General features: G+C 42.3%; 1 protein-coding gene across 2 annotated transcripts in view; it reads left to right on the top strand.

Moving 5' to 3' along the window:
* The window catches only part of TMEM38B (transmembrane protein 38B), a 285,502-nt gene that overhangs the window by 127,022 nt on the left and 132,834 nt on the right, over nt 1–25,646 (top strand). The window contains exons 6-7 of one of the 2 annotated variants that reach the window (XM_026456267.1): nt 21,506–21,622; nt 22,960–23,051. In XM_026456267.1, coding sequence (XP_026312052.1) covers nt 21,506–21,538 — 33 coding nt within the window. In that variant the 3' untranslated portion in view covers nt 21,539–21,622; nt 22,960–23,051. Of the gene's footprint in view, nt 1–21,505; nt 21,623–22,959; nt 24,647–25,646 lie in introns of those variants that run through there. The other variant, XM_026456266.1, reaches the window with a different exon arrangement.

Here is a 25,646-nt window from a genome sequence, read left to right as displayed (position 1 = left end):
CCCTGTGATATTGTTCCTAATATCCAGTGGGCGAGAGCATGAGATTAGTCTCAATATCACAGGAGGTGTACACTCCCTAGTGATATTGTTCCTAATATCCGGGGACGGAGAGGATGATATCACTTCCCAAATAGTAGGGGGTGTACACCTCTTCTGTGATATTACTCCTAATTTCCGGAAGGTAGAGTGTGATATTCCTTCCAGTATACTAGTGGGTGTACCCCCGGCCTGTGTTATTTCTCCGAATATTCGGGGAATCATAGGATGATAAAACCCTGAATCTCGCAAAGTGTGTACACCCATTGTGTAATATTTTTCCTTATATTCGAAGGTGGAGAGGAGGATATTAGTTTCAATATCGCTCGCTGTGTACACACACCCTGTAAAATTGTTCCTAATATCCAGGAGGAAAGAGAATGCTATTAATCGACATTCCACATGGGGGGGTGAGGCACTTCTTGCGCTATGGGGAGTATTCGCATCCCCCCTCTCCCCCTCTGGCTGTTACGATCCACATTTCAGGGGGGTGAGGCACCACTCTGTGATATGGGGAGTAATAGCACCCCCCTTCCCTCCCTGGATGGTAGAATCCACATCGCAGGGGGGTTAGGCACCCACTGCGATATGGGGAGTAATAGCACCCCCTTTACCCCCCTCCGGCTATTAATCCCCATCAGATGGGCAGTTTGCAAATATTTCCTCCCATTCTATGAGATGTCACTTCAATTTGTTGATGGATTTATTTCCTTTGCTGTGCAGAAGATTTTCGTTTTGGTTGCCTGTGCTTGTGGAGTATTACTCAAAAAATGTTTGCCCAGACTAAACTGGAGAGTTTCCTCAGTGCTTTCTTTTCGTAGTTTCATGGTTTGAGGTCTTAGATTTAAGTCTTTAATCCATTTTGATTTGACTTTTTGTATATGATGAGAGATAGGGGTCTAGTTTCATTCTTCTGCATATGGGAATCCAGTTTTCCCAGCCCCATTTATCAGAGACACTGTCCTTTACCTAATGTAAATTCTTGGCATCTTTGTTGAAAATGAGTTCACCACAGATGTACGGATTTATTTCTGGGTTCTCTATTCTGTTCCATTGGTCCATGTGTCTGTTTTTATGTCAGTATCATGCTATTTTGGTTAGCATAACTCTGTAGTACAATTTGAAGTCAGGTAATGTGATTCCATCAGTTTTGTTCTTTTTGTTCAGGATAGCTTTGGCTATTCTGGGTCTTCTGCAGTTCCGTATCAATTTTAGGACAGTTTTTTCTATCTCTGTGAAGAATGTCATTGGTCTTTTGATAGGGATTGCATTGAATCTGTAGATTGCTTTGGGTAAGATGAACATTTTGATAATATTGATTCTGCCAATCCATGAACATGGAATATCTTTCCATTTTTTGGTGTTATTTTCAATTTGTTGCATCAATGCTTTATAGTTTTCATTGTAGAAATCTTTTACTTATTTTGTTTAGCTAATTCCTAGGTATCTTATTTTATTTGTAGCTATTATAAATGGGATGGGTTTCTTGATTTCTTTTTCAGATTGTTCATTGTTGGCATCTACAAACACTACTGATATATGTATATTGATTTTGTATCCTGCAACTGTACTGAATTTGTTCATCAATTCTAATAGCATTGGTGGAGTCTTTAGGTTTTACCAAATATTAATATAAGATCATATCATCTGCAAACAATGATAATTTGTCTTCTTCATCTCCAATTTGGATGCCCTTTGTTTCTTTCTCTTGTCTGCTTGCTCTAGCGACGACTTCCCATACTATGTTGAATAACAGTGATGAAAGTGGTCATTCTTGTCTTTTTCCAGATCTTATAGAAAGGCTTTCAGTTTTTCCCTGTTTAGTATGATACCAGTTGTGGGTCTGTCATATACAGTTTTTACTGTGTTGAGGTATATCCTTCTATACCCAGTTTTTTCAGGGTTTTTATCATGCAGGGATGTTGAATTTTATCAAATGCCTTTTCAGCATCATTTGAAATGATTAGATAGTTTTTGTTCTTCATTGTGTCTATATGATTTATGACTGACTGATTTGCATGTATTTAACGATCCTTGCATTCTTGGGAAAATCCCAGTTGATCATGATGAATTATTTTTTAATGTATTGTTGACTACTGGTTGTTAATATTTTGTTGAGGATTTTTGCATCGATATTCATCAGGGATGTTGGCCTACAGCTTTCTATTTTAAATGTATTTTTGTCTGGTTTTGGTATCAGGATAATACTGGCCTTGATAAATGAGTTTGGAAGTATTCCTTCCTCTGTTTTTTTTTTAAATAGTTTGAGTAGAATTCATATTAGTTATTCTCTAAATGTTTGATAAAATTCAGCAGTGAAGCCATTGCGTCCTAGGCTTTTCTTTGCTGGGAGACATTTTATCACAGCTTCTATCTCATTACTTGTTATTGGTCTGTTCAGATTTTGGATTTCTTTATGGTTCAGTCTTGGTAGATTGCATGTGTTTAGGAATTTACCCATTTCTTCTAGGTTCTTAAATTTATTGGCATATAGCTGCTCATAGTAGCCTCTAATGATTCTTTGAATTTCTGCAGTATCACTTATAGTGTCTCCTTATCCATCTATAATTTTATGCACTTGGGTCTTCTCTCTTTTTTTCTTAGTGTTGCTAAAGATTTGTTGATTTTGTTTACCTTTTCAAAAAACAACTTTTCATTTCATTAATATTCTGTGTTTTTTATTTCAATTTTATTCGTTTTGTGGTGATCTTTTTATTTTCTTTTTCTTCCCTCCCCCCTTTTTTTGCAATTCTTATTCCAGCATTGAATCTGATCTTTATTATTTATTTCTTATTTATTTATTTATTTAGAGACAGGGTCTCACTCTGTTGCCCAGGCTGGAGTGCAGTCACACAATTTCAGCTCACTGCAGCCTTTACATCCCAGGCTCAAGCAATCTGCCCACCTCAGCCTCTTGAGTAGCTGGGACTATATGCACATGCCACCATGCCTTGCCTATATATATATATATATATATATATATATATATATATATATATATATATTTTTTTTTGTAGAGATGGGATTTCACCATGTTCCCCATGCTGGTCTCGAACTCCTGAGCTAAAGTCATCTGCCCGCCTCAGTCTCCCAAAGTGCTGGGACCACAGGCCTATGCCACTGCACTCAGCCTATTTCTTTTCTTCTACTAATTTTGGGTTTGGTTTTCTTTTGCTTTTTAAGTTTTTTAAGATGTATTGTTGGGTTGTTTGAAGTTTTTCCCGTTTTTTTTTTTTTGATGTAGGCACTTATTGCTATAAACTTTCCTTTTAGTACTGCTTTTGCTGTATCCATAAGTTTTGGTATGTTTTGTTTCCATTTTCACTTGTTTCAGAAAAATTTTAAATCTTTTTCTTAATTTCTTCATTGACCCTCTGCTCATTCAGGAACATATTGTTTAATTTCCAAGTGTTTGTATAGTTTCCAAAATTTCTCTTGCTATTGTTTTCTGGTTTTATCCCATTGTAGTCAATGAAGATATTTGATATAATTTCAATTTTGTTTGAAATTTTTAAAACTTGTTTTGTGGCCTGACATATGGTCTACTGGTGAGAATGATCCATGTGTTAAGAAGAATGTATATTTTGCAGCTGTTGGATGAAATGTCCTGTAAATATCTATTAGATCCATTTGGTCTACAGTGCAGATTAAGTCTGATGTTTCTTTGGTGATTTTCTGTCTGGAAGATCTGCCCAGTCCTGAAAGTGGGGTGTTGAAATCTCCAGCTATTACTGTATTAGAGTTTCTCTTTCTTCTTAGCTCTAATAATATTTGCTTTATAATCTGGGTGCTCCAGCATTGGGTGCATATATATTTACAATTGTTATATCCTCTTGACCCCTTTATCATTATATAGTGACCTTTTTGGGTCTCTTTTTATGGTTTTTGTCTTGAAATATATTTTGTCTGATGTTAGTATAGCTACTGCTGCTCTTTTTTGGTTTCCATTGGCGTGGAATATCTTTTTTCATCCCTTTGTTTTCAGTCTCTATGTGCCTTTGTATATGAAATGTGTTTCTTGTAGGCAATAGATCATTGATCATTGGGTCTTTTTTTTTTTTTTAAATCTATTTCAGCCACTCTAAGTCTTTTGATCAGAGAGTTTAGTCCATTTATATTCAATGTTATTATTGATAAGTAAGGACTTACTCCTGCCATTTTGTTATTCATTTCTGGTTGTTTTGTGGTCTTCTCTTCCTTCTTTCCTTTTTTCCTATCTTCCTTTTAGTAAACGTGATTTTCTCTGGTAGTATGTTTTAACTTCTTGCTTTTACTTTTTGTGCTCTTTGATTTGAGGTTACCAGGAGGCTTGCAAATAATATCTTATTTTTTACACTGATGAAAACCGAACACTCATTGTACAAGCAAAGAAAATAACAAGCAATGAGAAAACTAATAAAAACTAAAATTTAACTTCACCCTCTGCTTTTTAACTTTCTGTTGTTTCTATTCACATCTTACTGTACTGTCTATGTCTTGAAAAGTTGTCATAGTTGTTATTTTTGGTTAGGCTCATCTTTTAGCTTTCCTACTCAAGATATGAGTAGTTTACACACCACAATTACAGTGTCATAATATTCTGTGTTTTTCTGTGCACTTACTACTACCAGTGAGTTTTGTACTTTCGGATGATATTTTGTTGTTCATTAGCATTCTTTTCTTTAGATTGAAGAACTGTCTTTAGCATTTCTTGTAGAACAGGCCTGGTGTTGATGAAATCTCTTAGCTTTTGTTTGTCTAGGAAAGACTTTATTTCTCTTTCATGTTTAAAGGAAATTTTCATTTGGATATACTAATCTAGGATAAAAGTTTTTTTTTCCTTCACTACTTGAAATATGTCATGCCACTTTCTCCTGGCCTATAAGGTTTCCACTAAGAAGTCTGCTGCCAGTATTGGAGCTCCTTTGTATGTTATTTGTTTCTTTTCTTTTGCTGCTTTTAAGATCCTTTATCTTGGACCTTTGGGAGTTTGATTATTACATGTCTTGAAGTAGTCTTATTTGGGTTAAATCTGCTTGGTGTTCTATAACCTTCTTGTACTTTGAATATTGATATCTTTCTCTAGGTTTGGGAAGTTCTCTGTTATCATCCCTTTGAATAAACTTTAAACCCAGATCGTCTACCTCCACTTTAAGACCAAAAACTCTTTGATTTGTCCTTTTGAAGCTATTTTCTAGATCTTGTGAGTGTGCTTCTTTCTTTTTAAATCTTTTTTTATTTCGTCTCCTCTGACTGTGTATTTTCTTTTTTCAGTTTTTGTTTTTGTTTCAGACAGGATCTTGCTCTGTTGCCCAAGCTGGAACACAGTGGTGTGATCATGGCTCACTGCAGCCTTGACCTCTTGGGCTCAAGTAATCCTCCTACCTCAGCCTCATGAGTAGCTGGAGCTACAGGCACATGCCACCATACTTGACTAATTTTTGCGTTTTTTTTTTTTGTAGAGATGGGGTTTCACCATGTTGCCCAGGCTGGTCGTGAATTTCTGGGGTCAAGTGGTCTACCCACTTTAGCCTTCCAAAGTGTTGATATTACAGCCGTCAGCTACCATGCCTGGCCTGATTATGTTTTTTCAAAAAACATGTCTTCAACCTCACTAATTCTTTCTTCTGCTTGATCAATTCTGCTGTTAAAAAAACACTGATACATTCTTCAGTATGTCACTTGAATTTTTCAGCTCCAGAATTTCTGCTTAATTCTTTTTAAATATTTCAACTTCTTTGTTAAATTTACCTGACAGGATTCTGAATTCCTTCTGTGTTATCCTGAATTTCATTGATCTTCCTCAGAACAGCTATTTTGAATTTTCTATCTAAAAGGTCACATATCTCTGCCTTCCCAAGATTTGTCACCGGTGCCTTATTTTGTTTATTTGGTGAGCTCATGTTTTCCCGGATGGTCTTGATGCTTGTGGATGTTTGTCAGTGTCTAGGCATTGAAGAATTATGTATTTATTGTAGTGTTCACAGTCTGGGCCTGTTTGTACTCATCCTTTTGGTGAAGGCTTACCAAGTATTCAAAGGGACTTGGGTGTTATGATCTAAGCCCTTGGCCACTTCAGCTTTATTTGCATTAGGACACACCCCAAGCCCAGTAACACTATGGGTTTTGAAGACTTGTAGAGGTACCACCTTAGGGGTCTTGGGTGAGACCCAGGAGAATTCCTTGGATTACCAGGCAGAGACTCTTTTCTTTTCTCTTACTTTCTCCCAGACAAATGGAATTTTTTTCTCTCTCTGTGCTTAGCTGCCTGGAGCTGAGGAGGGGATGACGCAAGCCCTCCTGTGGCCACCACCACTAGGACTGCGTATAGTCAGACCCAAAGCCAGCACAGCACTGGGTCTCGTTCAAGTCTTACAGTGACCACTGCCTGACTACTGCCTATATTCATTCAAAGCCAACAAGCTCTACAATCAGTAGGTCATGAATTCAGCCAGGTTTGTATCCTTCCCGTCATGGTGGAGAGTTCCCCCTCAGACCCAGGTGGGTCCAGAGTTGCCATCCAGCAGCCAGGGCCTGAGATTGGAGAACCTTAAGAATCTACCTGGTGCTCTATTATACTGTCACTGAGCTGCCACCCAAGCTGCAAGACAGAGGTCTTCCCACTCTTCCCTCTCCCCTTTCCTCAGGCAGAGGAGTCTCTCCCTGTGGCCACCACTGCCTGAGGCCCACAGCAAGTAGTGCCTGGCTACTGCCAATGTTCACTCAAGGCCTAAGCAGTCTTCATTCAGCTTGTAGTGAATGCTGCCAGGCCTGGGGCTTTCCCTTAAGAGCAGTGGGCTCCTCTCTGTGCCAGGGCAAGTCCACAAATACTGTCCAGAAGCCAAGCCCTGGAATTAAGGACCCTAGGAGCCTGCTTGGTGCTATACCTACTGTGGCTGAGCTGGTATCCAAACTACAAGACAAAGTGCCCTTTACTCATCCCTCTCCTTTCCTTAAGTAGAAGAGTCTCTTCCCATAACCTTCACAGCTGGGAATGTGCTAGGTCACACCTGAAGCTGGCATGAATCTGAGTCTCCCCCAAGGCCCACAGTGAGTGCTACATGGCTACCCCTGCTCATTATTCAGGGCCCAAGGGCTCTTTATTCAGCAGGTGATGAATCCTGCCAGGACTGGTTCCTTCCTTTTTCTCTTTCTGCCTTAAAGGCAACAGGTTCCCTTCTGGCCCAGTGTGTGTCTAGAAATGTCATCTGGGAGCTAGGGGACCTCACAACTGTGCCCAGTGGCCTATTCTGTTGTAAATAAACTGGTATCCAAGTTGTAAGACAAAGTTCTCTTTACTTTTTCCATCTTCTCCTCAAGCAGAAAGGAGTTTCTCCCAAAGCTGCAAGGTGCATGGCCTGGGGTTGAGGAGGAGTGGCAGAAGCACTCCCTTGGCTGCCACAGCTGGTGTCTCACTAGGTCGCATGCATCCCAAGTCTACTGACTCTGAGCTCAGCAGTGCACCAGGACTTGTCCAGGGATTGTTCTCCTTGTGGCCTAGGCTGCCTTTCAAGTTTATTTAGGATTCCACTTTAGCCCATAATGGAGAGACTTGCTAGAACTCAGGTTCTGACTGCTGGGATGGATAATTCCCCTCTGGCTAGGGCTGGTCTAAATGCTTCTTCCTTGGGTACTGGCTGAGCTCTGCCTGGTGTTGCTTTCTGCTGTGACAGGGCAGCACCGAGTTCCAATGCAAAGTCCTACAATCAGTGCTGTCACCCTCCCCCAAGTTCACAGATTCTGTCTCTGCACCACATGGCTGTTGCCAGGTGATGGGAGAGGGTGTAAGCAATTCAAGACTGCCTTTCCTACCCTCTTCAGTGCCTCTTTCCTAAATATGATGTTAAAACCAGGCACTGTAATCACTCACCTGTTTTGTGGTTCTTATGAAGGGACTTTTTTTCCCCTCTGTGGATAGTTTTTTAATTTGGTGTTCCTGCAGTGGGGATGAACTCTGGAGGGTTCTATTTGGCCATCTTGTTCTGCCTTCCTCTAGAATTTTTAAATTTTAATAAATTCCAACAACATTACTTTCCGTCATGGATTATACTTTTGGTGTTATATCTAAAAAGGCATAATTAAACCCAAGGGCATATAGTTTTTCTCTTACGTTTTCTTCTAGAGGTTTGATGGTTTTTCATTTTACACTTAGATTTATGGTTCATTTTGAAGTAATATTTGTGAAAGACGTATGGTCTGTGACTTTATTATTATTATTATTTTTTCATGTGTATGTCCATATTTTCCAGCAGCATTTGTGGAAAAGATGATTCCTTCTCCACTGAACTGCCTATGTTTGTTTGTCAAAGATCATTTGACTCTATTTGTGTAGGTCTATTTCTGGGCTTTCTATTCTGTTCCACTGATATATGCATCTATCTTTTGCCAGTACACTTTCTTTATTATTGTAGTTTTACAGTAATATACATTTTTGGTAGCCATGTTTTTAACGTTTTCAATGATTGTTTTTCAGTTGATTCTCTTGTGATTTTTTTTTTTTTTTTCGTTTTTACCAGTATATTCACACAATTGACCTGAACTTCCAGGGCAATATTAAATAATGGTAATTGTATGCTCAGTGGCTCTCAAACTTGGGTATTCACACAATTCAGCTGCTATGATGGCTAATATGGCTAGTTTTATGTGTTAGCTTGGCTAGACTATAATATTTACTAATTTAATCAAACACTAATTTAGATGTTGCTATGAAGGTAATTTGCAGATGTAGGTTACATCTACAATTAGTTGACTTTAATTAAAAGAGGTTACCCTTAACAATGTGTATGAACCTCATCCAATCAAGTTAACTGCTTAAGAATAAAAAGTGAATTTTTCCAGATAAGAAGAAATTCTGCCTCAACACTGCAAATCAACTGCTGCCTGAGTTTCTAGCCTGGCCTTTATAGATTTTAGACTTGCCAGCTCCATAACTGTGTGAGCCAATTCCTTAAAATAAATCTATGTATGTATGTTTGTATGTATCCATCCATCTATCCATCCATCCATTTATCCTATAAGTTCTGTTTCTCTGGAGAACTCTGGCTGATGCAACATCCAAAAGAATAAAATTCCTAGGAAAAAATTTAATCAAGAAGGTATAGGACTTGTGCTTGAAAATTACAACATTGCTGAAAAAAAATCAAAGATCTAAATAAATGAAAAGACATATTCCATGTTTATGCATTGCAAGACTTATGATGTTTTAAATGACTATACTTCCCAAAGCAATCTACAGATTCAAAGCAATCACTATCAAAATATCAATAATTGCTTTTGCAGAATTTGAAAAGCTTACTGTAAATGCATATGGAGGTTATGCATGAGTTCAGTAACATGGACATCTACTCACTAAGGCTGACTTGGCTACAGGTACTGCCAAGTGTCCAATTTGCCAACAGCCAGAGAACAATACTGAGTTCCCATTATGTCACCATTCCCCAGGGTGATCAGCCAGCTACCTGGTGGCAGGTTGATTACACTGGATTGTTTCCATTATGGAAGGAGCAGCATTTTGTTCTCACCAGAATAGATGTTAGTCTGAGTGAAGATTTGACATCTTTGCTTGTAATGCTTCTACCAAAACTATTATCTGTGCTGTGCCATTCTTTTGTTGCTATAAATAAATATTCAAGGATGAGTAATTTATAAAGAAAAAAGGTTTAGTTGGCTCATGGTTCTGCAGGTGTAGAGGAGGCATGGCTCTGACACAGGCTTCTGGGGAGGCCTCAGGGAGCTTTTACTCATGGCACAAGGCAAAGTGGAAGCAGGCACATCACATGGTAAGAGTGAGAGAAAGGGAGAAGGTGCCACACACTTTCAAACAACCAGATCTCCCAAGAACTCATTATTGCAAGGACAGCACCAAGCCATGAGGGATCTGCCCCCATGACTGAAACACCTCTCCCCAGGCCCCACCTCCAACCTTGATGATTACATTTCAACATGAGATTTGGGTGTTGGAAATAAGCAAACCATATCATGTGGACTTACAGAATGCCTTAAATGCATATTCCATTATATGTGTAATTCCACATGGCATTGTTTCTGACCAGGAGTTCACTTTAGAGCAAATAAGGTGCAGCAATAGGCCCGTGCTCATGAAATTCACTGGTGTTACCATGTCTCCCATGTTTCTCTCTTGTGTCTCATCTCTGCTCTTTACTGATTCAGGGACCTAAGTCCTAAGCCCAAGTGGTGTAGGAAGAGCACATTTCAGATAGGGACTCAGAGCACCCTTTACAACATTTTAAAACTGGGTTACAGAAGTTTTAGTTTCAGCAGTTGCTAATTACCTTAAAGAAGGCAATTTCCACATGTCTTATAAAAATCCAGTTTGAAAAATCTACTCTAGAAAAGCAAGGAAAATCAGTAATATCACAGCATGCTTTGGGATTCTTTCATCTCTTCACAGGGTGGCACTGAAGTTATAGACTTACGTCCTCCCTCATTGAGGAAGACTTGTCAAATCATCTCTGGATGGACAGACTGAGAGAAATAGACTCAAGGCTGTGGCTGTGTACACTCTGGCATTTCCTTGCCGCAAATCTTGCCTTTCCCATCCCCGAGCCCATAGGTGCTGTTCTTAGTTAGATGGCATTGGCAGAAAGATGCTGGGATCTCAGCCATGCATGGTAGAAAATATAAGCAAGCTGGGGCTGAGTACAAGCCAGGAAGATTAACACATCAATGAGGAGGCTTCTTGTGAAGGATACTCCAAAGACTACTATTGGATCGAGGCATAAAGCACTTGTATTAATTGGATAGACCAACTGCAGTAACCAAGGTTCCTGAGTGTAATAATGACTCATGAACAGTCCAAAATAGTTCCAGTTGGCGGATAACTATGCTTCACCCAGAAATCCAGGGATCTAGGCTGACAGGATCTGCCATCTTTAACACATGGTTTTCAAGGTTGCCCTGGACATCAACACCAAGCCACTGGAAGGGAAAAGAGGTCACATAGAAAGTTTTTATGGGACAGACCTGGAACACTACTTCTCGCTTTCTTTTGGTAGAACTGAATCATATGTCCACATCTAACTGCAAGGGAGACGGGGCTATAGGCCCAAGAAGAAGAGGAAATAAATGTCATGAGGAACAGCAATCTCTTACACAGTGTCTGTGCCCAAGGGATGGTGATGTGATGTCTGGATTAGGGCAGCAGGAGCTAAAGACAAGATTTTGCTGAAATTCAGACAAGAGGCAGCATTTTCTTTTGAACGGTTCTGGTTGGCTTAGAGTAAGACCTAGCCAGTTACAGGTGTGGGAAATGGTTTTAGTGGTGGGAATGTTATGGATGTTAATGCCCAGGCCCCGGGGAAAGGGACTGCAAGAGTGAAGTAGGGCAGAATTCCTGAACCTAAATCACAAGGACTAAGATTCAAGTCCAGACTCTAGTGATGATATTGAAGGCCAGTAATGTGGACAGAGGTTTAGACAAAGGCTTACATGTGAGGACTTGCCTTGACATTAAGACATAATTCCAGGTCTCCACTGTCAGTGTGTCTAGAACTGCTTGGCTTGGCTCTGGGATAGTTTGAAATTCTCCTTAGGCCTCTCTTTTCCAGAAGGGCACTCACTTATGCCCTTCAAAGGGCTTAATTTCTCAGAAGCAAGGGATGGGGATGGTGGCTGAATCCTAGTACCTATGGCTTCCTCAAGCAGCCTTAGTCACACTTCCTAGCTTTTAGGAGTTTACATTAAAATGATGCTGGGATACAGGTTACAAATTTCTGATGTCCTGTGACCTCGTAGGACACATTCTGTCTCACAGTTTAGGCATGTAACTTAGGGGCTAAATAACTACCAGTAGACAGCTGGAACATAAATTGTATGCTTTGTTTGCTTTCTTCTTTGTGGGTAGCCAAAAATCCTAAAAATTGTTAAGCCTTTCTGAAAATTGTCTTTTAAGGACGATACTGCATGTACTGTCTAGAGATGTAGTTGGAACAGATGTTGCGAGAGGCTCTTACACTCTAATATGCTGAGAATGCCCGTGTATCCCCTAGGCGTGATCGCAGAGAATCCAACACATTCATAGCACTACAGGGCGTTACCTTCCACTTGACCCTTCCATTCTCTTGATTGTTCAATGCACAAGGGTTATTAAGAGGCTGAATGATGATTATTACACTCCATTGTGGTTGCCTATGTGCTGGCAGATTTTCGAAAACAGAAACCATTCCAGGTTAATGGTATAATGGAATGTGAAAGATTTTGGTCTTGGAGAAAGCTACATTATTTTGTAGAGCAAAACGTGGGATGATAAAGGTGGCAATGTATTGTGGTATTTGAACATAGAATCTGTGGTAAATCTGCCATTTGCTGGAAACTTGATCTTGGGTTAATTGTAATCATTCAGTGCCTCAGTTTCCTCATCTTAGAAATGGGGATTATACCAGTATTCATTTGCACAGGGTTATAGCGAGAACTAAATGAACCAATGTATGCAAAGTGCTTAGCACAAAACCTGGCATATAGTAGGCCCAAAAAAGTATTTATTATTATAGGCTAAGATTTCTTTAAAAAACTTGTCATTTGAGTAATAAAAGTGGGAGATTAATCAGTCACCAAATATAAACACTTGTTCTTAGTGGTTAGAACTGGATCCTTAAAATTCTGTTGGTAAAAGGGTTGGTTTTTTTTGTTTTTTTTTTTTAAATCAACTTCACCTATATCAGCCTTTTTAGTTACCCACCTTAAAAAGATATTAGCTCAAGTAGGGAAAATGTTCCCCAAAAAACTCTAGAGCAGAGGCTCTCATAGTGTGGGCTGCAGGTCAGTGCCATCAGCATCACAGGGAACTTGTCAGAAATGCAAATTCTCAGGCTGGGCACCCCAGGCCTACTGAATCAGAAACTCTTGGGGTCGGGCTCAGCAGTCTGCTTTAACAAGCCTTCTAGTTGAATCTAAAGCTCAGATTTGAAGATCACTGACGTAGAACCATCAGAGATAAATTGTTGATAAAACGTAGCCTGTAGTCATTGCAGAAAACTTATGGAAGTTTATGAACCCAGACCTGCATTTCCAGCTGCCTTCTGGAAACTCCACCTGAGCCCCTCATTTACCCTACTCTGCTTCCTCCTGTGGCATCTTAGTTAATAGTCCTGCCACCCACCCTTCTAAATTCTTCTCCTCTCTCACTTTTCACCCAACCAGCCGCTGAAAACCTGTTAATTCCCTTTCCTGAATGCTTCAATCTGTCTGCTCTTCCCTTCCCACTCTCTTCCCCTTCATTCAGGCTCTCACTACCTCTTGTTGGGTTTAGGTTGGTAGTGTCATATTTTTGTTGCATCTTCTGACCTTTGCTTCTTGAGTTTGCCCACTCTTCTCTCCACACTGCTGCAGAGCACTGATGGATCAGTTGTTTCACTGCTTAAAGACATTTCGGTGCAGTAGACAAATTCCTTACCACGAGATTCCCAGTGCTTCACAACCTAACCAGAGACTCTGTTTCCAGCCTCCCCTTCTTCCTACCCCTCTGTCTCCTGCCTTATGCTCCCACCACTCTCGCCTTTCTTGTCAATGCCACGCTCCTTCATGGCCCCTTACTTGGCATATGTCTTTGTATGTTCATCCTCATTATCTGTTTACTGAGGTTCTATTTAACAGTTCAGCTTCAACATCACTGATCCTAAAGCCTTCTTTGACTCTCCTAAGTAGATATAGAATCTCTCTTTGCAGTTCTTTGGCCATATTCTACTTTTAAAGGCATTTACTGCTGATATTGATAGCTTTCCTACTAAACTGTGAGCTTCTCAGGGCCAAAACAAACAACAAACAAACAATCCTATTCATCTTTGCACCTCCAGCACAGTGGTTAGTACTTATTAAGTAGGTGCTTAATAAATGTTTGCTAAAGAAATAAAGCAATGACTGTGTGTTGTTACAAGAGGATTTTCCTCCTAAGGAACAAAACCTCAGTTGCCCAGGTATAGAATACTGCCTTTGAGAGAGTATTTCTGTTCTGGATCATGGCAGCCATGGAAGAGGATCCGTCTCTGAGGGAAACCACGGGAGAGTTTGGGCAGGTGAAATGTAATTATCCACGCTGGCCCTAAGCCAAGGGTTTGTAGAGCTGCCACCAGGCCAGGGCTAAACACGAATAGGTACGACCTTCATCTCGCCTCCCTTCTGAAGAGCAGATCTTTGGGCAGCCCAGATCTCCGGAACAGCTTGCTAGGGCCTGGGGTCAGTTTCACTTGCAGGAAAGAGGCAGCAGACCCCTGTGACCCCGCTGAGCTGGCTCCGTCGCTGTTGATTTAAACACACAGCCTGGTGTGGAAAAGGCAGATGGTCTGTGATCTTCCTCTCATTCTTTTCAGCTACACCACTGCATTCCTTCCAACTGAAGTTAGCAGCACACACTTCCCTTTCGGGGCACGAGACCCCAGCATGTAATCATAACTTGATATCAGGTTACCAGAAGCCAGTTTCCTCACTGTGTTTGTGTGTCTGTGTCTTCATGTTTATTTCTAAAACCGATAAATCTCCCTACCCAAATAACAAAGCAACACATGCATAAATGCAGAAAATTGAAAAGCTATTTTGCAGCTGACCGTGAATCCTTTCTGGAAGAAGGTGCAGGTTACAGAAAAAGTGGCTGAGCTGGGATTTAAACTCAGGAAGTGTGACTTTGCTGTAGGCTGGGCTTTCAGTGGGTTTACCTGGGGCAGGGGTGGGTTGGAGGCAGCAGAGGCCAACACACATAGCAGGGACCTCTGAGTCCCCTGGTTTTGAATATAACTAAAGCCATAGAACCTTGGAGCTTCCGCAAATATGACCTTGGAGGTGGCCACAGGAGACAGGTGGAGGAATGCAGAGTGGTAAAGGAGGCACGTCCTTTCTACAAAGCAATCTCACATTTAGTCGGTATTGTGCCTCTCAACCATTCTCTAGACAAGATTTTACACCCAGAGCAGAGACTTTCCCCTAAGCAGCAATATTCCTGTATGTTCTACTTTTCATTTTCTTGATTCTCCCTCCAAAGGTCTCCAAGCAATTTACAAACTGTAGGTTGTGTTTGCAATTCGTACCCTTAAAGTATATCTATGTTTCTCTCCCCTCTCACTTTTCTTTTGTCTTTTATGATTGTGACTAAAAAAGAGTAAGAGTGGAGACCAAAGCTCATGAATGTATATGAAGCCATTACATTTGCTGGGCGAGATGCATGCTCAGGCACTCCTTTTTAAATACTTGTCTCCCCATCACCAGAACTGCTTTGGAGCTTTTCCCTCCAATTGCACAAATTCATTATTTACTCTTTTACTGCATCTATTTATAAGTCCGCATGGACCCTTTGGGAGGCCCGATTCGGGTCTCAAAGCTCCTGTAATGAAGCCTGGCTCACTCTGCTTTGATGTAGCTCACTGCTACTGCTGCTTGGGGGATAGACTGTGTGCCCACCACTTTTTTTGAAGGTCAGCCTGACTGAGGACAAAGGATTTTAAATTGTGCTCTGTGGAATCCTGGAATCTTGAGTAAGCTGCCAAAGGGTTCCAGGAAATAACAAGAATAAAATCAGCCACCGACACTACACTGTTTTATTTTTCAAGGCACTATTATTTCAGTTTTGTTGAAATTTTTCTGGGGTTAAAGTATATATCTAGTGCAAGCAGACCGTACTCCCTGAAGTTGGTTTTAAAAGTTCACCAGCGGTGTGGGGCGAGTATGTTTGGAGGAGCCAGATGGGAGTAGTCACGGGGACATTCCCTGGTGGTGACTTGTCCGACATAGGGGTCTGTCTATTTGACCGGGTTGTCGGCTCCAAGAGGACGATGCCTGGCAATAGTAAGCACTTAAGAAATCTTTGTTGAATAAATGAGTGATTGATTTTTTTGTCTACTTTGTGCCTCTGATAGTCCTGCCTGCAGGCTTAATTCTGTTCCAGATTTTGTGCCCATTTTGACCAAAGAAGGAATTTCATCAGCAGCTTGACTGTATGTGCTTCATATGCTTAAAGTCAGGACCCTCAGGCCTGATTGGGACCAAGTGACCCCTCATGACCCACTGACAGACCCCTTCATGCTCCTTAAGTTTCCTTTGCTGCACAAAGTTTGCTCCCAGGGGAATTCCGGGGTGCTTGGCTCACCTTTGGTTCCAGCTCTTCCCTTTCTCCTCTACTGATGACTCCTTGTAATTTCAGGGCAGGAGCTCTGGGGTCCTGGCATCCTGGAGTTTCTCTCCAGATGATTGCCTATCCTCCTACTCCAGGGTCTTGGCCACCAGCTGAGCTGACCGGGTCCCTGGCATCAAAAGCTTTGTAGCCTGGCTGCTCCTTGGAATCTGCTTCTCTAGTTAGCCAGACCTCTCCCTCAGAGAGCTGAGCACCTGGGTATGGGGACAGGGTGTGTGTGTGTTAAAGAGAGAGACAGGCTTTGACTCAGTTTCTCTTCTCGAGTGACTTGTAATGCTCCTCCAGACCCCCATCCTCTAAACTCCCCAGAAATGTCAAGGTTCTCAAAGTTCAGAGGAAAGGGGAAGTCTCTAACCTCTACCTAACTGGTCATAGATAAGTTAACAGTAAGAGTACAAGTATTTCCACTAACAAACACATAGAGTGACTCCTTGGGAAAATATCGGGGTCCCTGGCCTTTTGCTTCCTAAGGTTGCATTTGTAATAAAGGAACAACACTATTGTCAAAAATAAGATTTATTGCAATTTGGGAAAAGCACTCAACATGAGAGAACTTCACTTCTTAGAGGACTCTGCTAATTTCCCTCCGTAGAAAGTGAGAGGGTATCTCCAGGCATCCTAGTGTCGCTCAGTGGTGGTGGAGGCAGAAGTCCTGGTGGTAACTTCTGATGAGGACACGGGGGCAATGGCTCATGGGGAAGGATAAGTAAAGAACCTGCGAAAGTCTCCATGTGGGAGAGATGTGGCAAAGAAGGTTTTAGAAGAAGCAGCTGCTGGACTGAAGAATTACTGAAGGGTGGAAAGGAAATTTTAAGAAGTGTCACTTGGGTTATGATTGCAATCTCCTTAAGTGTTTCTTAAAAGCAAAATAAAAGGTTCAAATTATTTTTGGCTGCCGGACTAGTTTATTTGGATGAGACACTATGCTAGAATCAAACCATTTGGGAACCAGGGATTTTATTCATCAAATATTAAGTGCCAACTACTGGAGATACAACAGTGAACAAGGCAGACCAAAAATCCTTTCTCAAGGACTTGTTAGGAGAGACACAAAGTAAATAAAATAAGTAAATTATGTCATAGATCATAAAGTGATAAGTACTATGGAAAAAATAAAGCAGGAGAGGCACATAGAGAATTCCAAGGGAGGAACGTATTGCAAATCTTAAATATGGTGGTCAGCAAACTCCTCCCAGAGAAAGCGACATGGGAGCAGAGATTGGAGGGTGTGAAGGGTGAGCCAGGCAGGCAAAGTCATGGAAGAGTTAGAAGTAGGGTGTATTTATGAACCAGTAAGGAGGCCAGCATGGCAGATGTGGAGTGAGTATGGTAGGAGAGATCAGAGAATCAAGGAGACCTAACCATGCTGACTATGTAAGCCATTCTAAAACCTGTGGCTTTTCCTCTGGAGGGCTCTGAGCAGAGAAGTGATAAATACAGCTTAGGTGCGTGTGTGTGTTTATTTTTTAGACAGCATTTCACTCGTTGCCCAGGCTGGAGTGCAATGGCGCAATCACAGCTCACTGCAACCTCAGCCTTCCGGGTTCAAGTGATTCTCCTGCCTCAGCCTCCTGATGAGGTGGGATTACAGGGGCCCACCACCATGCCTGGCTGATTTTTTTTTATTTTTATTTTTTGTATTTTTAGTAGAGATAGGGTTTCACCATGTTGGCCAGGTTAGTCTTGAAATCCTGACCTCAGGTGATCCACCCGCCTCGGCCTCCCAAAGTGCTGGGATTACAGGCATGAGGCAGCGTGTCCGGTCCGGTTTAGGATTCATTTTATTTTATTTTATTTTTGAGATGGAGTCTCACTCTGTCACCAGGCTGGATGACAGAGTGGAGTGGCCTGATCTCATCTCACTGCAACCTCCGACTCCCCGGTTCAAGCAATTCTCCTGCCTCAGCCTCCCAAATAGCTGGGATTACAGGCACGTGCCACCATGCCCAGCTAATTTTTGTATTTTTAGTAGAGATAAGGTTTCACCATGTTGGATGGTCTGGAACTCCTGACCTCATGATCTGCCCACCTTGGCCTCCCAAAGTAGTGGGATTACAGGTGTGAGCCACTGCACCCGGCCCTAGCTTAGGTTTTAATATGAGAAAAGATGGAAAGGGAAGCAGATGTCAACAGAACAGTTACAAATCCAGTGACAGACAAAGATGGTGACATGAATATAGTGAGAAGTGTTTGGATTTATTATAATTATACATCTATGTACCTATTACTTATTTAAATTAATAAATAATTTAATAAGTAGCTTAATAAACATTTATTAAGCCTTCACATAGATTATAATCTGAAACCCTAAACCCATCAGCTCCAGAATTCTAGAATTCTAAGGAATAGAGATGATAACCTTGTGTCCAGAATTGGTGGGTTCTTGGTCTAGCTGACTTCAAGAATGAAGCTGCGGACCCTCGCAGGGAGTGTTACAGTTCTTAAAGATAGTATTCCAGAGTTTGTTCCTTCAGACGTTCAGATGTTGTCCGCAGTTTCTTCCTTCTGGTGGGTTCGTGGTCTTGCTGACTTCAGGAGTGAAGCAGCAGACTTTCGCAGTGAGTGTTACAGCTCTTAAAGGCAGTGTATCTGGAGTTGCTCATTCTTCCAAGTGGATTCGTGGTCTCACTGGTCTCAGGAGGGAAGTTGCAGACTTTCGCTGTGAGTGTTACATCTCATAAAGGTGGCAAGGACCCAAAGAGTGAGCAGTAGCAAGATTTATTGCAAAAAGCAAAAGAACAAACCTTCCACCAGTGTTGAAAAGAACCTGAGTGGGTTCCCACTGCTGGCTGGGGCAGCCTGCTTTTATTCCCTTATCTGACCCTACCCACATCCTGCTAATTGGTCCATTTTACAGAGAGCTGATTGGTCCGTTTTGACAGAGTGCTGATTGGTACGTTTACAATCCCTGAGCTAGACACAGAGTGCTGATTTGTGCATTTACAATTCTCTAGTTAGACATAAAAATTCTCCAAGTCCCCACTAGGTTAGCTAGATACAGAGTACTGATTGGTGTATTTACAAACCTTCAGCTAGACACAGAGTGCTGATTGGTGTATTTACAAACCCTGAGCTAGGCACAAAGTGCCTTTAGGATCCCTTAGCTAGACATAAAAGTTCTCCAAGTCCCCATTAGACTCAGGAGCCCAACTGGCTTCACCTAGTGGATCCCGCACAGGGCCAGGGTCGGAGCTGCCTGCCAGTCCCGCGCCGTGCACCCGCACTCCTCAGCCCCTGGGCGGTTGATGGGACTGAGTGCCCTGAGCAGGGGGCGGCGCTCGTCGGGAAGGCTCGGGCCGCGCGGGAGCCCACCGCGGGGGGCGGGCGTTCGCACTAGGCGGGCTGCAGATCCCGAGCCCTGCCCCGCCAGGAGGCAGCTGAGGCCCCGCGAGAACTGGAGCGCAGCACCGGCGGGCGGGCACTGCTGTGGGACCCTGCGCACTCACCGCAGCTGCTGGCCTGGGTGTTAAGCCTCTGACTGCCCTGGGCCTGCGGCGCCGGCCTGCCGCTCCGAGTGCGGGGCCCGCCGAGCCCGCGCCCGGCGGAACTGACGCTGGACTGTGAGTGCGGCGTGCAGCCCCGTTTCCCATCCGCGCCTCTCCCTCCATACCTCCCCATAAGCAGAGGGAGCCAGCTCCGGCCTCCGCCAGCCCAGAGAAGGGGCTCCCACAGTGCACTGGCGGGCTGAAGGGCTCCTCAAGGGCCGCCGGAGTGGACGCCGAGGCCGAGGAGGCCTGGAGAGTGAGGGCTGCTAGCACATTGTCGCCTCTCAGCCTGAGAAAGCAAGGAGCTGGCACTTTCCTGTCATAGAATCTACTGAGAAGCATAAAGAATGAGTTTTTGGCAGGTGACATTCCATGTGGACAGAGGACCGGGTAGGGGCAAAGGCCCTGAGTTGAGCAAGGGGAACTCAGACGAATAGGATGTGGTTGGAGGTTGGTGCATGAAAGAGTGTGCTGGAGGTTATGTCTCCAAACTAGGTGGGAGGCGATCATGAAGCGCATGGTGATGAAAGTTGCAGGACAGGGTGGCGTTTGGGGAGGGACTCCTCTTAGCAACACCTGCAGCCTTAAGGGAAGACCTGCTTTGCTCAGTCCCAACCTGTTCTAGGGAAAGGAGACAAGCTAGTTTTCCTGCAACCAATTGGGATGCTTTGAGACTCAGGCAGAGGGTCAGAGCTGGAAGAACCTTCAACATCACCCAGCTACTTTCACTCATTATGTGTGCAGAGGATGGCGTGGAAGCCTTGGAGGCCAGGGGAGTTTTTAAGGTTACCAGTTAGAAAATGGCAGAGCTGGGCCTTTAGCCCTGGACAGAGTTTTGTCAATTGCACCTGAATGTGTTGGAAGCTTTATTCAGCCTCTCCCTTTTCTCCTTGATCTAGTGGGATGGGGCCCTATCTCTCAGGCATCTATTGGCAGGAACCCATTCATCTGAGAATCTGGTTTCTGTTTCGGCAGGTGAATCATGGATGGCACAGATTTTGCCCCAGAATCGAACTGGTCTTAGACTTTTACTCAGGAGTTTTGCCTTATGGTCCTTTTTTGCACCTCTTGTCATCCTGATTTGAGACTTGCTCCAGGCTCCAATCTCTTGCTTCTGTGATCTGCTCTTCTCTGCCTGATGACCTACCTGAGGCTGGGCCCAGTTCTGTTTGCTCTCTCTCCATCCACCCATCTTCTGTACAAGACTAGAATACCAAAGCCTCATTTCTCTCCTACTATAAACTCCAAAATACTCTTTTCTAAACCCAGCCCGTAAGGGCTCTCTTCATGTCTGTCCCACTTTCCTTTTTCTGCATACATTCTTCTCCTCGCGTCCTTAGTTCTCTCCCTTTCTGTTTTAAATCCTGATGTCTTCTTCCTCATCTTGTACTGTCTTCCTTATTAATTACCCCACTACTCACAAAAAATGTTTAGGGACAGTTGGATAATTTGGCAAGAAAGAATCCTTTTGGGAGTGAGGGATAAGCAGGGAAAGAAGCTGTGAATATTCACGCTTTGTTATTTTTTCGCTGTCACATCACTTCCCATAACAAGTAGGGCACTGAATTTCAGGTTTGATCTGCACTGTGTGGAGTGGAGCTGTTATGTCTACTTTTCTTCCTTCTTCTTTGAACTATGTATTTTCATGCAATGGACAAAGATGTCCATTCTTCAGATTGCAATTTTAGACGGCCACATGTGAGCTTCCTGGTAAACCAAACACTTATGTTTCTCTCACCTGCTGCCATCAGCTCACAACACCTTGGTTTGACACCCATTTGTACCATTTCCTATGGCTTCAAGTTTTGATCAGCCTATATGCTTTCAAATATCACCTCTATTCTAATGACTGTCAATTTTATTCCTCTAGCCCAACGATCTCTCCAGATTTAAACCTCTTTAGATTGTCACAAAGCTTCAGTCTCTGATAGCCATTACAAGTTTGCGACTGAGTTTGAGTCCCAAAGTTTTCTGGCCTTCGTCTGAGGTAAGTTACTCAGCTTTTTTTGTTTTGTTACTTAGCTTTTGAGCTACTTTTTCCTCTCCTGAAAATGGGAGAGAATATGAATACCCACCTGAAAGGGAGGGTGGGAAGACCAAATGACATAATTCATAATTGATGTAGAAGTGCCTTGTAGCTTGTAATGGACGTAAAAAAGCCCTCTCCAAATCTTCATTGCCTTGTGAGTTGTATTTGCAACTTCAGCAGATGCCAGATAAATTTAGAAATTGCCCCTGCAATAGACATATGTTGCCACCAGGTGGCAGGAGAAACCTGTGATGCAATCAAGGAGAACGAACAGTCTCAGAGAGAATTAATAAAATAAATTCTGATTGTTAGAAGCAGCCAACGCTTTAGTGTTTATTAAATAAACAACAAAGCTTATTTATAAATCACAGAAACCCGGAATACGCCAAATGTGAATCCTCTAATACAGGATGTTTCAAACAGTTTTTAGGCCCTGGTACTCATTTTTCCGGCTGAAATCTTACACAGAACCCCAAGTATAGAAAGTAGATAAAAGTGGCAGAACTTTTTCTGAAGTAGGGCAGGCACACTGGGAGTTAATTCACTCATCCTCCTTCTTTATCCTTGAGCCACCTCTGCCAAACCTCAGGTCTTCATGGGACTGAGTTCTAAACCACTGTTCTAATAACTGTATTAATACCCTTTAAAAATATTCCTTTGTCATTGTAAAAAATGCATATTACTCTAAAATATATAGAATTTTGGATAGAGTTTTTATAAAATATAAATTATAAATATACTTAAACGTGTGTAAATATAAAATTATAAAATTTGGACTGGGCGTGGTGGCTCATGCCTGTAATCCCAGCACTTTGGGAGGCGGAGGTGGGCGGATCACTTGAGGTTAGGAGTTTGAGACCAGTGTGGCCAACATGGTAAAACCCCATCTCTAATAAAAAATACAAAATATTAGCTGGGCATAGTGGCGGGCGCCTTTAATCCGAGATACTTGGGAGGGTGAGGTAGAAGAATCCCTTGAACCTGGAAGGCAGAAGTTGCAGTGAGCCAAGACTGTGCCACTGCACTCCAACCTGGGTGACAGAGTAAGACTCCATCTCAAAAATAAAATAAAAAGTAAAATGCATAGAGTTTGTAGCATATAAAATATATAAAATACAGAATTTTAACAGAATCTATGTAGAATATATACTATATAAATGTACAAATTTTTAGTTTTAGAATGAAAAAAGTGTCATTTTGTGAGGCCCTTTAGAAAGTGACTAAAAAGAATATTTCTAACATTCCAAGCTGCTCTTTACCTCTGACTTCAGACTGTTGGATTTTTTTTTACCTAGCTGTTGGTTCAAGATGGCAGACTGAGCACACACATTCAACCTCTTCCACCTTTAAAAGTGTCAACAGGAATAAGTGAATTCAATGTAAGAAGGTATGTAAATAAATGAGTTTATTAAAAAGTGAGAATGAATGTGACATAGGAGAAGGTCAGCTGTTTTGAGGAGTTTCTAGAATATAGAAGGCAGAAGGTGTATCATATTTAAGCTCATGCGCAAACCAGACTAGAGAGGGCCAGGGCTCAGTTCTGCCCTAGAGAAAGCAGGAGTGATGGGGAGCAGGTTTCTGTGGGAAGGAGAAGAGCCTCCCCCACTCCTGGAAGTCCATGGTGTGGAGAAATGCAGAAGGAAAGTAGGGGGAATGGCCAACCTGGGGATAAGGAGCAAACTGTCTCTAGGATGGCTGCCTTGATCAGGTTTTAAAGCCTCTCTCACTACTAATGAGTGTTCTTTCCATCTAAAGCTAAAGGGAAATCAATATTTTCTAAAGTAATTGAGAAATCTGTATGCAAGGGGCCAGGCCCAAAATATGGATGGCTGGAGTCCATAAGAGCATCTTCTTAATATAGGCTCTGGGGTCAGAGGATGTCAGAGATGGTGCCACCCGCCTGCTCTGCTTTCTCACACCAGGAAGAGATGCCTTCTAGTGAACACACTTCCCCTACAGACAGAAAGCCCACATTCATTCCTCTTACTAGAGGGGCAAACATAAACCCATCTTTCTCCATTGATTAACCTACCAAGGGTGTCCAATCTTTTGGCTTCCCTGGGCCACATTGGAAGAAGAATTGTCTTGGGCCACATATAAAAGACACTAGCGCTAATAATAGCTGATAAGCTAAAAAAAGAGATAATTGAAAAAAAATAAAATCTCATAATGTTTTAAGAAAGTTGATGAATTTGTGTTGGGCCGCATTCGAAGCCATCCTGGGCTGCATGCAGCCTGCAGGCTGTGGGCTGCGGGGGTTAAACAAGCTTGATCTAGACCATTCTGCAGAAATGTGAATTGAGAGCCAGTGCTCACCAGGCTCGTGAAGAGAGTGAGCAGCATAAAATGAGAATGAACAAACAGAACTGACCCCAGAGAAAGTGGGGACAATTTAAGGAAAATAAGGGAACTTTAAAAGGATTATGAAGAATGTGAATTATTCAAGATAATATACTCATAAAATGAAAAGGGTGTATTATGATAAAGAGGCCACAAGTGAACAGAGAAAATTCCATAGAGATTTAAAAATAAGATCCATGAATTTAGGCTGCCACAGTGCACAACTCTAAGGGTGCCCTTTGCATTGTAGTGCTGTAAATGGAGCAATCTGGATGTGCAGTGCACAGCTGGTGTGGTCACATGTGATGACCTGAATGTGGAGGTCAGGGCTTCTGGGTTCAAGTGCAGACTATGGCATGACTGGAGAGATGGCTTGACTTCTCTGGATCTTAGTTTATTCTTCATCTAAAATACTGTGTGGCCAGGGATATATTCAGTGAGGGCACAGCATGAGGCCTTTTTCTGTCTTTGGTTCCTTTAGATGTTAAGAGGTACCCCTCCACTCTCCAGCACTTCCCGAAGGTAGCTCTGCTACTGTCTAGGTCATTTAATATATGCATTTAGCCAGTTGCGGTGGCCCATGTCAACACTTTGGGAGGCTGAGGCGGGTGGTTCACCTCAGGTCAGGAGTTCAAGGCTGGCCTGGTCAACATGGGGAAACCCTGTCTCTACCAAAAATACAAAAATTAGCCAGTGTGGTGGGCACCTGTAATCCCAAGTACTTGGGAGGCTGAGGCAAGAGAATTGCTTGGACCTGGGAGGTGGAGGTTGCAGTGAGCTGAGATCGCGCCATTGCACTACAGCCTGGGTGACGAGAGTGAAACTGTCTCAAAATATATATATATATATGCGCATTTATAACCTATTGAAACTCTTTCCTCCTTTGGATCTGAAGCTGGGAATGTGAAGGAATTGGGAGGGCATCCTGCACCCAATCTTTGACTAGTCCCAGAACAATTCTTTCTTGGCAATGTTTCAATACTGGGCTAGTATATATCTCCTTCATAAAGATGAGAGTATACAAAAATCAATATAAGGTTTATGGAAAAGTTCTGTAGCACAAGAGAAGCATGGTAATGTGCTGTGACTAAGCAAATTCACTTTCTTCTGAAATAGATTTTGTGCAAGTAAATGAAACGATTAAAAAAATACCAATTCCTAAAAAGAGGATACTTTCTTCCATTAAACTGACTAGGCTGTTATGGGGGGTGGGGATGGGGAGTAAGAACATAAAATGATGCATAGAAATGAAAAAATATAGTAGCTAAAATAAAATCCATATAAGGATAAAAAAAGTGAAGACACACTACTATAAAAAAGCAGTTAGGCTGGGTGTGGTGGCTCATGGCTGTAATCCTAGTGCTTTGGGAGGTTGAGGCAGATGGATTGCCTGAGCTCAGGAGTTCGATATCAGCCTGGGCAACACGGTGAAACCTTGTCTCTACTAAAATACAAAAAACTAGCCAGGCATGGTGGCGGGCGCCTGTAGTCCCAGCTACTTGGGAAGCTGAGGCAGGAGAATTGCTTGAACCTGGAAGGCGGAGGTTGCAGTGAGCCGAGATTGCACCACTGCACTCCAGCCTGGGTGACAGAGTTAGACTTTGTCTCAAAAAAAAAAAAAAAAAAAAAAAAAAAAAAAAAA

Source organism: Piliocolobus tephrosceles, chromosome 14, assembly GCF_002776525.5.
Source record: "Piliocolobus tephrosceles isolate RC106 chromosome 14, ASM277652v3, whole genome shotgun sequence".
In the NCBI taxonomy this organism is placed as follows: Eukaryota; Metazoa; Chordata; class Mammalia; order Primates; family Cercopithecidae; genus Piliocolobus; species Piliocolobus tephrosceles.
This window is presented reverse-complemented; position numbering and strand designations above follow the sequence as displayed.